Here is a 16,402-nt window from a genome sequence, read left to right on the forward strand (position 1 = left end):
ATGTCCCCTTTTGGACTTAGCAAATTCTGGTTAAAGTTTTGCATGCAAGTACATACAGCTATTACTAAAAGGCATATAGATTTGAAACTTATTTTTTCTTTTTCTAGATCAATTACCAACCTCACTGGGTCAAGTCCCATAACTCTGGCATGTATTTTGGGCAAATTATGCCCCCTTTTGGACTTTGAAAATTCTGGTTAAAGTTTTACATGCAAGTTTCTATCTCCAAAACTAATGCAGATATTGAACTGAAACTTCACATGTGCCTTAGGGGTTATAAAACTAGTTGATAGCAGCAAGTCCCATAACTGATATGCATTTTGGTCAAATTATTTCCCCTTTTGAACTTAAAACTCTTTTGATATTTAACCTTTTTGGGTAACATTTTCCTGCTTCTGGGACAATATTTCGAATAGTCGAGCTTGGCTGTCTTACGGACAGCTCTTGTTTTTATTTGGTAGATCTCTTTTTTGTACTTACAATAATTTTTTTTTTGAATTACTTCCCTTTTATGTTACTATAAATAGCTTATTTTGAAACTTTTTTATTATTGGCCGTAGGGAAAAACCGAGACCACTTTTCTGTGGTACAACATGGATGGTACCTCCAATTTTAAGGTATATTTTTACATACCTGTACCTGATAAGGATTTTTTTGTAGACTTTGAATTTTTTTTTGTGGACTTAGATTTGTTTTTTGAAGTTTTCCTTTCGTTGTTCCAGTCCTTTGGCGCTACAACTGTCAAGTTCTTAAAATTTTGCTCCCATCCTATGATGTAAGCCTTGGGCGTATATTGCCCCGCTTGGCGGCGCTCTTGTTTCAGTTATGCACTTATCGAACATTTCACAACTACATCAGTACCTTGTACTCACTTCGTACATTTTCTGTTCAGTTCAAATGAAATTTGATATACATGGTTAACATGCATATATTATAGGGACTTTTGTGCCTGATTATTAAATTTTTGAGTTACGCCCATTTAGACTTGACATCCAGCTACATCATTCTATACCTTATGTACAGAACTGAGCTACAATTTCCATTCAGTTCCAGCAGAACTTGGTAGCCATACAGTGTCACATATTTTTGGCAATTTCATATCAGATTTTCCCAGTTGCTCCTCCTCCCCCTTTTGACATTATATTTTGTTCTATCAAGAATTTTCAGTGGGGGGGTGGGGGGAGTGCATATGATGTTTATATCAATCGTGTTGAATATTTAAGGTATCTTCAGTGATGACAAAATGTGTACAGAGAAATGATGTTTTTTATGCTAACTAAGATATCCTAAACATTTTATGATAATCCATTAACAAATAAAGTCAATTGAGTTTTGGAAAAAAAAAAAAAATTAGTTCCGAAAATAGATAAGATACATCATCAAAATTGTTTTAAGGAATCTAGATTCTTTGAAAATAGAAAGTGTACCTATTACCAGAGTTATTCAGAATGATTATGATAAGAATAGTATTGTCTTACATTAAAGAGAAAGATGGAAAAACCTTTTTACATAACAGATAAATCAAACAGTTGGTTGTGTAATTTCTCTGTAAACAGATAATGAGATTTCAGCTTAGTAGAAAAAATAATAAAAAAGCAGTGCCCTGTTAGATAGCAACATTTACCTTGTTTGAGAAATGATCTTGGACAAGATGTACATGTATGGCTGTTGATTTTCAGTCTCTAGGACTAGGATTGGTTGGCCCCTCACCGCAACCAAGTTTTTCGCCCGGGCAGGGAAAGACACCAGCTGGAGGAATAGGAGTTCCCAAGTCACCAAGCAGTGGTATGTGTAAAAATGTATAATTTCTACTGGATTTTGAATTACTCAAAGGTAGCTGATTAAAAAGAGTTGTGAAAGTACAAAATATGCAGAACTACATAAATGTATATGTGATACTGAATCAGTTTTACAGATACTGCTTAAACAGCAAATGTTTATATAGGTTTAAATACTTAAAATAGATTGTAATTTAATTTGTTGACTTTCTCTGTACTCTATGGGATTTTTTGTTGTAGATGTATTAATAGAACAAATGATGATGTAAAGCCATCTTGTAACTTTCATATATATGATAGTTTTTGACTTGTTATTTGTATGTTCACTATATATAAGATGTATCTATATATAGTAACTAACACTCCTGAAGCAGCCAATCAGATTACAGAACAGATGAGAGACGCTGTACGACGTGGGCCGGATCAGCTGTTCAAACAACCTGAACTTCTCAAGCTTTCTAACAGGTAAAATCAGTATTAATACTTCTATAGGATTGGCAAAATCAAGTTCACATTTGTTTGTATACAGTCTACATATGGATGACAAATTTTCCTGTCAGACTGGTTCAGTTTAGAGAAGCTCACACTACCAGTGCAGTGCTTCATATTAAATCTTTACTGCCTTGGCAGTCTGCATTGGCCACATGTCACTTATGGCTTATTGAATGTCATTGGTTCTACTCTGATGTCCTTGCATGCCTGAAATAATGCCTAGAGGGGTCTCTCGACCGTCAATAGCTGTGTAATTGCAGTATGAACTTAACTTTATGTGACATAAAATCCAACAAAAGCAATGTAATGAAGAGAATGGATTTTATTGAAAAATTGTCAACTTACTGTAAAACAGTTATTACTGAATTTCTTTTGAGAACGGAAATTAAACACCAAACAGATACAAATACTTGGAGATTAATCTGTCCTGTTCATTTAATACTTGTTATCCATTTTAGGCCACAGGAGCCATCATCCATACCTAAACCTGCAAGATCACAGACAAGTTCAAGACAGTCATCTAGACCCACTTCTGCTAGAAGTACAGCTAGTAAGATTAAAAAAGATACTTTTAAATTATATGAGTTTTTAGCTCACCTGAGCCAAAAGCTCAGGATGAGCTATTGTGATCACTCACCGTCCGGCGTCCGTATGCTTTTACTTTAAACCACATCTCCTCATAAACCGCTAGGCCAATTTCATTCAAACTTAACAGGCATGTTCCTTGGGTGAAACTCTACAAAAATTATTCAAAGAATTGAATTCCATGCAGAACTCTGGTTGCCATGGCAACCGAAAGGAAAAACTTTAAAAATCTTCTTCTGAAGAGCTTAGATATTTGGTGTGAAGCATTGCCTAGTGGACCTCTACCAAGTTTGTTCAAATCATGACCCCGGGGTCAAAATTGACCCAGCCCGAGGGGTCATATGATTTTACATAGGAAAATCTTAAAAAATCTTCTTCTCAAAAACCAGAAGCCCTAGAGCTTAGATATTTGACTTGTAGCATTGCCTAGTGGACCTCTACTAAAATTGTTCAAATCATGTGACCCCGCCCCAGCGGTCACTTGATTTTACATAGGAAAATCTTCAAATATTTTCTAAAAATAAACCAGAAGGCCTAGATCTTAGATATTTAACATGTAGCATTGCCTAGTAGACTTCTATAAAATTTGTTCAAATCATGACCCCACCCCATGGGGTTACTTGATTGTACATAGAAAAATCTTCAAAATTTTCTGAAAATAAACCAGAAGGCCTAGAGCTTAGATATTTGACATGTTGCATTGCCTAGTGGACCTCTACAAAATTTGTTCAAATCTTGACCCCCCAGGGTCAAATTGACACATCTCCAGGGGTTACTTGATTGTTCATAGGGAAATCTTCATAAATTTGCTAAAAATAAACCAGAAGGCCTAGATCTTAGATAATTTGATATGTAACATTGCCTAGTAGACTTCTACAAACTTTGTTCAAATCATGACCCAGAAATTTTACCGAAATGTTTCTTAGGTGATACACAAACAATATTGTTCTGATTATTGCAATTCATCAAAAAAAAAAAAATACATGGTTGCCAGACAGCATGGTCACTTTTCCATACATGTATACTGTGGAAAATTTAAAAGTCAGAAACTACAATCGCAATTTTAAAATAATATCACATAAAGGATTATTGGATGACCCTTTACCAAGATTGTTCAGATTATAAAAACATGACCCTAGAGGGCATGGTCACTTTTCTGTCTCTCACTCTCTCTTTCTATATATATATGTAGTGGAAACTCTTGCAAAATTGTTTTACATATATGTTCCTTGGTTGACACCAGAAACAGTGTTCAAATCATTGTGATTTATTTAAGAAATAATATATCTCATCCGGTGATTTGTCGCTGAATAAATCATTGTTTGGAGTTCAGATGCGAAGGAATTATATGCGCCCGAGTGATATAATAATACGCATCTGAATGACAAACAATGATTTATTCAAGAGCAAATGACTAAATGAGATATATTATTTCGATTCTAACACGTTACCAAGGATTTTTAAGTACATCCTTGACGACATTCATTAAATATTTGCCCGTTTTCAATTGGTTTCTTTTCAAGCGCACCGCTATGCCGTTTGACGCCATGACGTAATAATTGTGACGTCAGAACAGTGATTTGTTGTATAATAATTCACTGTTTTCAGCCTTCTTTGTTTAATAGGAAAATGAATTGGATCGTGTTAGAATAAAAAACATCGCAGAAGAAAAATCTTCAAACAGCATTTTAGCTTGTGGTCTAGTATCTCTATATTGCTTAGTAGGAAACTTTATAAAAGTCTAAATTTACAGGCCGTTTTTTCAAAAGTAATTTGGCAGAAATGTTTCTTGTTAATAAGTTGTGAAATTTCTGGTGAGCAGTATAGAGTCATCATGGTCCCTCTCAGTTTGTCATTTACTGCTGATATATTGTTGATCAGAATGTCGCTGATTTCTTGTTAATACTAAAAGAAATATTTGATTATAATTAAACTGATTTTTATTATGATTATAAACTTAATGAATAATGATATACAATACAAAGTCTGGAACTCTATAACAGTTGTTTTGCAGTACAAATTATTGTCAAAAGTTGGAAGGAACTTAAGATAGTTTACGTTAGGGCTGAAACCTTATGACCTGTTGACCATTATATTATTAAAAATTTAAGTTATATCCTTTTCATATTGTAGGCAGTAAAGCTTCTGTAAAGTCAACTCCAAAATCAAGCAGAAGTACAGAAAAACAAACTAGAGATATGAAAAATGAACAATCTTTCACTAAAGTACCCAGTCCACGAACTATGATGGAAAAATTACAGCTGGGAGACAGTCTGCGACAGGAAGCAGACGGACAGGAAGTGCAGACTGGTATTCCTTCATCTAGGCCATTGTCAGCATGTTCTGACAGATCAAACGCTTCTTCATCCCGTACACTTACATCAAGATCTGAAAAGTCGTCTGCTTCACACAGATCTGTGAAATCAGAGTTGTCAGGTGCTGGGGAAGATTACTCACAGGCAAGAAATGCTAATCATCATACCGGCACAGGCAGGAAAACACCAACAGATCTTCTTGTAGAGGAAATCATGGGGGAAGGAAAAATCTTGCCTCCTTTCAATTCAGGTAGGATTAATTTCGCAAAGACTGTTTTATGTCTGAATAATTCCATTTAGTAAATTAAAACTGCTTGTTACTAATGCCTAAAAAAATCGACAAGGATACCCCTATTAACTAGAGTTTTTTACCATTTTTGTTGCAAAATTTTCTCAAGAAGGGAATTTTGAAGGAATGGACACTTAATTTGTCAATACAATATCTTAAGCTTTTTATTATGCCCCCGGCATCTACTAATGCGGGAGGCATATAGTGATTGTCCTGTCCGTTCGTTCGTCCGTCCGTACGAGGTTAACCAAATGGGACTGTTTCATCTAGCATCAATACCCCTTACTAGAATGACTTGATACTAATGCAGATGTAACCTGTGACCATTCCTCATCTTCACACATCACTTGAACTCAGTTTGACCTTGACCTTGACCTCATTTTGGCCTTGGGTTGCTTTATATGGGCCATCTCTTGGTTAACCAAATGGGACCGTTTCGTCTGGCATCAGTACCCCTTACTAGAATGACTTCATACTAATGCAGATGTAACCTGTGACCATTCCTCATCTTCACACATCACCTGACCTCAGTTTGACCTTGACCTTGACCTCATTTTGGACTTAGGTTGCTTTTTATGGGCTATCTCTTGGTTAACCAAATCGGACCGTTTCGTCTAGCATCAATACCCCTTACTAGAATGACTTGATACTAATGCAGATGTAACCTGTGACCATTCCTCATCTTCAGACATCACCTGACCTCAGTTTGACCTTGACCTCATTTTGGACTTGGGTTGCTTTATCTGGGCCATCTCTTGGTTAACCAAATGGGACCGTTTCATCTAGCATCAATACCCCGTAACTAGAATGACTTGATACTAATGCAGATGTAACCTGTGACCATTCCTCATCTTAAGACATCACCTGACCTCAGTTTGACCTTGAACTTGACCTCGTTTTGGACTTGGGTTGCTTTATATCGACAAGGATGCCACCGGGGGCATCAAGCGTTTATTGAATGCAGCTTCTTGTTCATTAAGTGTAACAGTAAAATGCTTGTTTCTGATCTATGTAAAATTTACATTTCTTCTGTCCCATCCAATTAAACCTACCTACCATACCTTCAAATTTTGAAGATGTTACCCATACACACATTTACTTTTGACACAGCAAGGAGGTTTTATCTTCAAACTTAAATCAGTAACATTCATGATCAATTTCACTTGAGGAACTTAAAATATGGCTTTAAAACATGACATTCAGGGTACAGTTAGGATATAATAAATTTGGAAAGGGAAAATCTGACACAATGCAAGTCAAATACTCTTTTTACACCACCAGTAGCTCAGTACACCGCCTCAGTAGCTCACTGGTAGAGTGTCCGCTTTGAGTGCGGGAGGTCGGGGGTTTGATTCCCAGCTGCATTATACCAAAGACGTGAAAAATGGTACTGGTAGCTCCCTTGCTTGGCACTCAGTATTTAAAGGGTTGTACCAGGAGGTAAAATAAGCCTAGGTAAGTATCTGTTACCAGATACTACGTTTGACACACAAGAGCTTTAAAGCTCATGTTGTCTGTTGGTCATGTTAAATAAAGCTTACCTTTACCTTCATCTCCTGTATGGTACAGTTATACAAATACTGAGAACTCGGTTGTAAAAATACACATATTACAGGTTGTGGCAATCTGACACACAGTTTACTTTATCCTAACAGAAAATTATTGCAATTTTATGTAGTTTCCTCACATATAAAGGTACATGTTTAGAAGCAGATGTAAATATTTTGCAGGTATGGAGGCTTTTGAATCTCACAGTCTTGTTCGTACACCTGACACAACTGAAAACTTGTCAAGAGAAAGTCTAACCCCAACTAATGAACTGTTTGATGACAATAATGAACAAGACAACAATGAGGAAGAAATTGTCGACATAAAAGGACCAGAGATAGATCTTGATAACTTAACAGAAGGCATGGGACCAACAAGTGATATGGGTATATGTGATCATACTGCACAGAGTGGAATGATGGGAAGTTTAGAGGCAGATCATGACAACATTTACAGAGAGTTGCCGGATAATACCGCAGATGCTAGTCTTGTTACTGGGATGTCACTTGATAAAGAAAACACAGAACAGGTAGCTGATGACTTTACAGAAAGAGGAAATGACGGGGATGGCTCACCATGGACAGAAGGTGCAAGAGAACTGAATGATGACGTTATTGAAGGAATGATTGAAGAGGGGATCAGACAGGTCACTCAAGATGGTCTCAACGATCTAGAGGAAGATACAGTACAATACCCCGCTAATGTTTCACCTGACAGGTTTGTATATTTGTCTTTACTTTAGGAAAACTTACAACACCATACATTACAAATTTTTTTCATCTTTCAAACTTTTCGTTATGACTGCATTGTGTTACTCCTGTTTAGTCGGCTAATACTATCTTTTGCTGTCCATCCATGTGCACCAAATATTCGGATACGTCTTTTCATATTTTCTTCAAACGGCATCTCCTCTGAAACTATTTGGATAAGTTGATTAAGTTTGGTATGGATGCTCTCTTCCAAAATTGTTCAGTCTGTTTTGCTTGGCTGCACATAGTGCTGCTAGAGCTAAAAACAGAAAAGCTTATAAGTGACCTCTTTAAAACTTCTGATCCAATTCTGAAATCAGTTCACAGAAATATTCCTTATGTAACCCTCAACCAATTATTAAAGTTGTTCACAACTAGGGGGCTTTGTTATTTTCCCCTGTATGTCCAAAGTGGAAACTTCTCTTAGAAACTGTTTGCACAATTAGGAAATAATTTCCCACAACTGTTTATTGGGTGACCCTCTACCAAGACTGTTCAAATTGATACGATCTGTCAAAAAATAACATTACTTTTTCTGTCACTAATGCAGAAGAAATTTTTATCACAGTTCAGTAGTGTTGATTAGTGTTAATGCTGTCATAAAAATTTGTATGACATTGCTTTTAATTTGACAGTAAACATTCTAACCTGAGTTGAGTGAAACAAATCACTGGCAAAAACCACATTCAACCTTAATATTAAGTGGTATTTTGTATGGGCAGTATATTTGTACATTGAAGGAGGTATGAGGAGGAAGATGTACAGATTGACAATGTGTGTGGACCAGAACTAGAGGAAGATGACAATATGTCTGAGATGTCCATGCGTTCCACTGAACAACCTATAGTCATAGATAGAAGTCTGCTACAGCTTTCACCGCAACCACCTACTGGTACACACTTGTCTACTTTTCTGTATACCTTAAAAATTCATCTCAATAAAAAATGACTGACCAGTGATTATAAATCATAAGTAGGAGTATATTCTGAGAAAGCAAACATGACCAAAGACAAGTTTGGAGTCAATTCTAAGAATGCAACCGTGTCTTTGGTCAGTTATAAGACTATACTGTTCAACAGGCTGGCGGTTTGAGATTAGTGGCCAAACTCGGTTTTAAATTTAGCTACCCTGGTCTAAATTGACGTAAAGATAGGTGTAAATAGTAATCAATGAAAATAGTATTCAGTGTTTAAGTTTAATAGGAATAAAGATTGAGAAACATGAAACGTTAGCTGAAACACATTATATTTGCTTTGCAAAATGTGTTTTTAGCAGAAATGGAAATTTTAGAAGGAAGAAATGTAAAGCAAACTTTGATACATACTAATTATGCAGTCTTATTTTATTGTAGAGAGAATACATAGAGAGTTATCTTCCCCTGAGAGCCCAGAGATGCTGATAGATGAAGAAAAGTTTCCATCACTGGAGAATTCCCCAAGGGAGGCTATCATTATTGACAGGAGCTTTCAGACGCCAGGTAAAGGCCAGCATCATAGAATGATGAAACAGTTTGTTTCAGTTACTAAAATTAAATTTGGATTAAATTTTTAGTTTGAAAGAGCAGTCAGATTTCCCCATAGTAATCATTGCTTTATAATAAGAAACTGTGGTAAGTTACTGATAACTTTGACTGCGATCATAACAGTTTTAATCCTTAGCCCGCTGGCGGCAAGTGATTCTGCCTTTGCGACAAGTGCAGACCAAGATCAGCCTGCACATCTGTGCAGTCTGATCATGGTCTGCACTGTTTGCTATTCAGTCAGTATCTTTTTGGTAAGCACCCCTTTTAACAGTTAATGGTACTGTCCAAATTGAAAGATGGACAAGTGTATTATAGAAATTTAGCAGGATAAGGGTTAAAGAACAAGACAAATGACTGAGGTAGATATGCAGTTGTTTATTGTTGTAAGCAGATTGATTAAGCAAAAGGTGATATCTTGTCCAATCAATGTCTAGAGTCGCAAGTGGGAGAATATGGTAAACCCCTTACTTTTTGCAGGAGTCGGGATTCAGTTTTACCCAGAACTCTCATTATTGTATCTTATTGCTTCTGGCATAAAAAAAAAACTATCACAGATTTAGCTGTACATTACGATTTGTTTGGAAAAGTCTTCAGAAAGCTAAAAATTTATTACTATTACAGGAGCTCATGAAAGGCAGCCACTGTCCCTATCAATGAATGAGTCTCTTAGTGGATTAGGAAAACAGTCAATGTCTCCTGGCCTTTTGTCCATGTCTTTCCAAGGAAAACCTTCACCAGGTATGCTCATTTTATCCAGTTCACTTGAAAGATTCTTTGATTGCACAGCTTACATAATTTGTTAAAGATTGATCAAGAAAATGGGGATATACTCAGGCTGTCAAGTAAGCTGTTCCTTTTCCTGTTTTTGCTTGACTATAAAAAAATGAGGGTTGTTTTACAAACGCCAGCAATTCTACGGTCACCATTTGCTTTGCTTTCATGTCAAAATTTTATTGCAAGCTTCTCAGGTTTCCAATATTTTATATATTTAGCTTAACTACTAATCCTGTTATCACCAAACTTCATATAAGGGTTAGTTTTGTTAAAGGTCAGTCATCTGATAATTAAGGGTCAAATATCATGACGGTCAAGGTCACTGGGATCGAATTTAGAGCTGGTTGAAGTTGTTTGTTTGTTTTTTCAACCAATGCTCTTCAGTATGGGATTTTAACTGACAGTGGTTGCCTCAGTAGAACCACTGACCCTTCTAGCATGTTCTTCCTCATATGAAGGAATTGAACAGTGGGGGACAATGAATTCAGTCACCAAAATCACTTGGTCATAATTGTTTGCTAGTAATTGTTTAACTTATCTGTAGGGTTTCTAATAAAATGATTTAGGACAGTTCATTTTAAGCATACATGTCAAAAACATTGCTGATGTTTGTATACTTCACTTGTCATTATGTCTCCCACCACACAGTCTGTTTATGTGTGTGTGTGTCTGTCTGTCACAAATCTTGTCCAAGTCGAACATTTCTCATCTGATCCTCACCAAACTTGAACAAAATGTGTTTGACCATAAGTCCTCGGCCATGTTTGATAACTAGCCAAATCGGTCCAGGCAGCAGAATTATGGCCCTTTAATTACCAAAAATCGGCCTTTTTACTCTTGTCCGCGTTCTAAGTCGAACATTTCTCATCTTCCGATCTTCACCAAACTTAAACAAAATGTGTTTGACCATAAGCCTTTGGCCAAGTTCAATAACTAGCCAAATCGGCCTAGGCACTTCGGAATTATGGCCCTTGAATTACCGAAAATCGGCTTTTTTACTCTTCAGAGGTATATTTGTGGTGCATAAACAATATATAAAGACGGAGTTACTATTTAAATGATTAGGCAGTTGTGGGAGACATGCGCTTTTCTCAAAAGCAGCTCTAGTTTATGTATCAGTTTTATGATAGCCCTTTTCCACAAATCACTAGATAATGTGTATATTTACATGCTTACAGCAACAAAAACTCCTGTGTCTAAAGATTTTCTGTCACGGTCACTTGTAATGGAGCGTAGCCCACTAAGTGAGGAAATACGAAAGATGTTTAAAAAAGCTGTGGAGGAAACTCCACCACCAGAGGACAAAACTGAGCAAAGATCTTGTAAGTCAGGTTTGGTTGAAAAATATGATTTTGAAAAGCAGCTCAAATGCTACCTTCCAAATATGTCTTCTTCAGTGAACACTTAAAATTTTGTTCATTTAGCTCTTATATTAATTTGGTCACAAATGTGAAATGATTTCACGTGTTAATTTTGTGCAGTGATTATATAAGTTGTGGGTAAAGTACAAAATATTTATGCCAGTCTTTTGTGTAAAGCATACAATACTGTCTGAACCACACTGTGGCAAAAAGAAACCTTCGTTCCTGAAATGTTACTTCTTCTATGAAAATACTTTACTTGAACCTTGGCATTTAGGTTTTCTACATTTATATGAATGTAACGGAAAAAGAATGACCCCACTAAATAAGCATGATGACATTCAAGCAGTCAGTTTTATTAGCTCGACTATTCGAAGAATAGTCTAGCTATTCTACTCACCCTGGCGTCGGCGTCACACCTTGGTTAAGTTTTTGCATGCAAGTACATACAGCCATCAATTAAAGGCATATAGCTTTGAAACTTATTTTTTCTTTTTCTAGGTCAATTACCAACCTCTCTGGGTCAAGTCCCATAACTCTGACATGTATTTTGAGCAAATTATGCCCCCTTTTGGACTTAGAAAATTTTGGTTAAAGTTTAACATGCAAGTTACTATCTCCAAAACTAATGCAGATATTGATTTGAAACTTCACATGTGTCTTCGGGGTTATAAAACTAGTTGATAGCAGCAAGTCCCATAACTCTGACCTTCATTTTGGCCAAATTATGCCCCCTTTTCGACTAAGAAAATTCTAGTTAAAGTTTTGGGTGCAAGTACATACAGCTGTTTCTAAAAGGCATATAGATTTGAAACTTATTTTTAGCTCACCTGTCACAAAGTGACAAGGTGAGCTTTTGTGATCGCGCGGTGTCCGTCGTCCGTCGTCCGTCCGTGCGTACGTGCGTCCGTTGCGTCCGTAAACTTTTGCTTGTGACCACTCTAGAGGTCACATTTTTCATGGGATCTTTATGAAAGTTGGTCAGAATGTTCATCTTGATGATATCTAGGTCAAGTTCGAAACTGGGTCACGTGCCATCAAAAACTAGGTCAGTAGGTCTAAAAATAGAAAAACCTTGTGACCTCTCTAGAGGCCATATATTTCAAAGATCTTCATGAAAATTGGTCAGAATGTTCACCTTGATGATATCTAGGTCAAGTTCGAAACTGGGTCACGTGGGGTCAAAAACTAGGTCAGTAGGTCTAAAAATAGAAAAACCTTGTGACCTCTCTAGAGGCCATATTTTTCATGAGATCTTCATGAGTATTGGTCAGAATGTTTATCTTGATGATATCTAGGTCAAGCTCGAAACTGGGTCATGTAGGGTCAAAAACTAGGTCATTAGGTCGAAAAATAGAAAAACCTTGTGACCTCTCTAGAGACCATATTTCTCAATGGATCTTCATGAAAATTGGTCAGAATGTTCATCTTGATGATATCTAGGTGAAGTTTGAAACTGGGGTCACGTGGGGTTTTAAAAAATAGGTCAGTAGATCTAAAAATAGAAAAACCTTGTGACCTCTCTAGAGGCCATATTTTTCATGAGATCTTCATGAATATTGGTCAGAATGTTCACCTTGATGATATCTAGGTCAAGTTCGAAACTGGGTCATGTGGGGTCAAAAACTAGGTCAGTAGATCTAAAAATAGAAAAACCTTGTGACCACTCTAGAGGCCATATTTCTCAATGGATTTTCATGAAAATTGGTCAGAATGTTCACCTTGATGATATCTAGGTCAGGTTTGAAACTGGGTCACGTAGGGTCAAAAACTAGGTCATTAGGTCTAAAAATAGAAAAACCTTGTGACCTCTCTAGAGACCATATTTCTCAATGGATCTTCATGAAAATTGGTCAGAATGTTCATCTTGATGATATCTAGGTGAAGTTTGAAACTGGGTCACGTGGGGTTAAAAACTAGGTCAGTAGATCTAAAAATAGAAAAACCTTGTGACCTCTCTAGAGGCCATATTTTTCATGAGATCTTCATGAATATTGGTCAGAATGTTCACCTTGATGATATCTAGGTCAAGTTCGAAACTGGGTCATGTGGGGTCAAAAACTAGGTCAGTAGATCTAAAAATAGAAAAACCTTGTGACCACTCTAGAGGTCATATTTCTCAATGGATTTTCATGAAAATTGGTGAGAATGTTCACCTTGATGATATCTAGGTCAAGTTCGAAACTGGGTCACGTAGGGTCAAAAACTAGGTCAGTAGGTCTAAAAATAGGAAAACCTTGTGACCTCTCTAGAGGCGATATTTTTCAATGGATCTTCATGAAATTGGTCAGAATGTTTACCTTGAAGATATCTAGGTCAAGTTCGAAACTGGGTCACGTGGGTTTAAAAACTAGGTCAGTAGATCTAAAAATAGAAAAACCTTGTGACCTCTCTAGAGGCCATATTTTTCATGAGATCTTCATGAATATTGGTCAGAATGTTCATCTTGATGATATCTAATTCAAATTCGAAACTGGGTCACGTGGGGTCAAAAACTAGGTCAGTAGGTCTAAAAATAGAAAAAACCTTGTGACCTCTCTAGAGGCCATATTTCTCAATGGATCTTCATGAAAATTGGTGAGAATGTTCAGCTTGATGATATCTAGGTTAGGTTCATAACTGGGTCATGTGCGGTCAAAAACTTGGTCAGTAGGTCGAAAAATAGAAAAACCTTGTGACCTCTCTAGAGGCCATATTTTTCACGAGATCTTCATGAAAATTGGTGAGAATGTTCACCTCGATGATATCTAGGTCATGTTAAAAAGTGGGTCACGTGCCTTCAAAAACTAGGTCATTAGGTCAAATAATAGAAAAACCTTGTGACCTCTCTAGAGGCCATATTTTTCAATGGATCTTCATGAAAATTGGTCAGAATTTTTTATCTTGATGATATCTAGGTCACATGTGCTCAAAAACTAGGTCACTATGTCAAATAATAGAAATAACGATGTCATACTCAGTTGAACACTGGGTCATTTGGGGATAGGTGAGCGATTCAGGACCATCATGGTCCTCTTGTTTCTTTTTCTAGATCAATTACCAATCTCACTGGGTCAAGTCCCATAACTCTGACATGTATTTTGAGCAAATTATGCCCCCTTTTAGACTTAGAAAATTTTGGTTAAAGTTTTACATGCAAGTTACTATCTCCAAGACTAATGCAGATATTGATTTGAAACTTCACATGTGTCTTCGGGGTTATAAAACTAGTTGATAGCATCAAGTCCCATAACTCTGACTTTCATTTTTGCCAAATTATGCCCCCTTTTGGACTTAGCAAATTCGAGTTAAAGTTTTGCGTGCAAGTACATATAGCTATTACTAAAAGGCATATAGATTTGAAACTTATTTTTTCTTTTTCTAGATCAATTACTAACCTCACTGGATCAAGTCCCATAACTTTTACATGTATTTTGAGCAAATTATTCCCCTTTTTGGACTTAGAAAATCCTGGTTAAAGTTTTGCGTGCAAGTACATACAGCAATTACTAAAAGGCATATAGATTTGAAACTTATTTTTTCTTTTTCTAGATCAATTACCATCCTCACTGGGTCAAGTCCCATAACTCTGGCATGTATTTTGGGCAAATTATGCCCCCTTTATTCTTGTTAAAGTTTTACATGCGAGTTTCTATCTCCAAAACTAATGCAGATATTGAATTGAAGCTTCACATGTGCCTTCGGGGTTATAAAACTAGTTGATAGCAGCAAGTCCCATAACTGATATGCATTTTGGTCAAATTATGCCCCCTTTTAAACTTAAAACTCTTTTGATATTTAACCTTTTTGGGTAATATTTTCCTGCTTCTGGGACAATATTTCGAATAGTCGAGCTTGGCTGTCTTACGGACAGCTCTTGTTATTGTGAAAAACCATTTTGTCCTTTATCAACAGATGCACCTGATGAATTGAAATTACCAGATGAGACTGCAAGTGGTAACCAAGGCAACAGCAGAGACAGTTCTCCTGGTTATCATGGAAACATCTTGAAAGAAACTGACATTTCCTGGGACCTGACGGAAAATCTTGATGATATAGAAATTCCTGACTTGGATCAAAATTTAGATGATGATATTGATAACTTACTGGAAGCAAATGACAAAATATTACAGTCAGGGGGAGTAAATCTTGATGAAGATGATGGAATTGATGACTTTTTTACTAGTAAGACACCAGAATTACCAAAGCGGAGAACCCCAGCTAATGTTGAGATGTCAAGGACACCTCAACAAGGTCAATTTGAAGGGTCACATGGAGAGGGCAGTGGTATAGAGGATTGGACCATAATTATTTCCACATGAGTAGTGTTGGCTGCTAGTCCAATTTTCATTATCAATATGTTCCTGCCCTCTGTTATGTCCAGAAATCTTGTGTGTCTGACTCCTCTTACACTATTAGCTGAATTTGCTTCAAACTTTCACAGATTAATAACATTGATGTGCAGATGACCATAAAGGAAGGAATCTTTATGCCCCCAGCATCTACTGATGCGAGAGGCATATAGTGATTGTCTTGTTCATCCATTCGTTCGTTCGTCCGTCCGTCTGTACGAGGTTAACCAAACGGGACCGTTTTGTCTAGCATCAATACCCCTTACTAGAATGACTTCATACTGATGCAGATGTAACCTGTGACCATTCCTCATCTTCAGACATCACCTGACCTCAGTTTGACCTTGACCTTGACCTCATTTCGGACTTAGGTTGCTTTATATGGGCCATCTCTTGGTTAACCAAATGGGACCATTTTGTCTAGCATCAATACCCCTTACAAGAATGAATTGATACTAATACAGATGTAAACTGTGACCATTCCTCATCTTCAAACATCACCTGACCTCAGTTTGACCTTGACCTTGACCTCGTTTTGGACTTAGGTGCAAAATCTATCGACAAAGATGCCACTGGGGGCATCAAGTATTTATTGAACGCAGCTCCTTGTTTGTGATTATTTTTACCACAGTAATGGCCCTTTTATAGTTTTGCTATA

At 36.7% G+C, this 16,402-nt stretch overlaps 1 protein-coding gene across 1 annotated transcript in view; it reads left to right on the top strand.

The window, feature by feature from the left end:
* The window catches only part of LOC123566419 (uncharacterized), a 28,718-nt gene extending 13,004 nt beyond the window's left edge, over nucleotides 1-15,714 (top strand). Inside the window, exons 8-17 of the mRNA XM_053549135.1 lie at nucleotides 1,680-1,785; nucleotides 2,132-2,243; nucleotides 2,729-2,820; nucleotides 4,989-5,420; nucleotides 7,190-7,724; nucleotides 8,497-8,648; nucleotides 9,108-9,233; nucleotides 9,900-10,016; nucleotides 11,231-11,374; nucleotides 15,308-15,714. Coding sequence (XP_053405110.1) covers nucleotides 1,680-1,785; nucleotides 2,132-2,243; nucleotides 2,729-2,820; nucleotides 4,989-5,420; nucleotides 7,190-7,724; nucleotides 8,497-8,648; nucleotides 9,108-9,233; nucleotides 9,900-10,016; nucleotides 11,231-11,374; nucleotides 15,308-15,714 — 2,223 coding nt within the window. The remainder of the gene's footprint in view (nucleotides 1-1,679; nucleotides 1,786-2,131; nucleotides 2,244-2,728; nucleotides 2,821-4,988; nucleotides 5,421-7,189; nucleotides 7,725-8,496; nucleotides 8,649-9,107; nucleotides 9,234-9,899; nucleotides 10,017-11,230; nucleotides 11,375-15,307) is intronic.
* Nucleotides 15,715-16,402: the final 688 nt, after the last annotated feature.

Source organism: Mercenaria mercenaria, chromosome 8, assembly GCF_021730395.1.
Source record: "Mercenaria mercenaria strain notata chromosome 8, MADL_Memer_1, whole genome shotgun sequence".
Taxonomy (NCBI): Eukaryota; Metazoa; Mollusca; class Bivalvia; order Venerida; family Veneridae; genus Mercenaria; species Mercenaria mercenaria.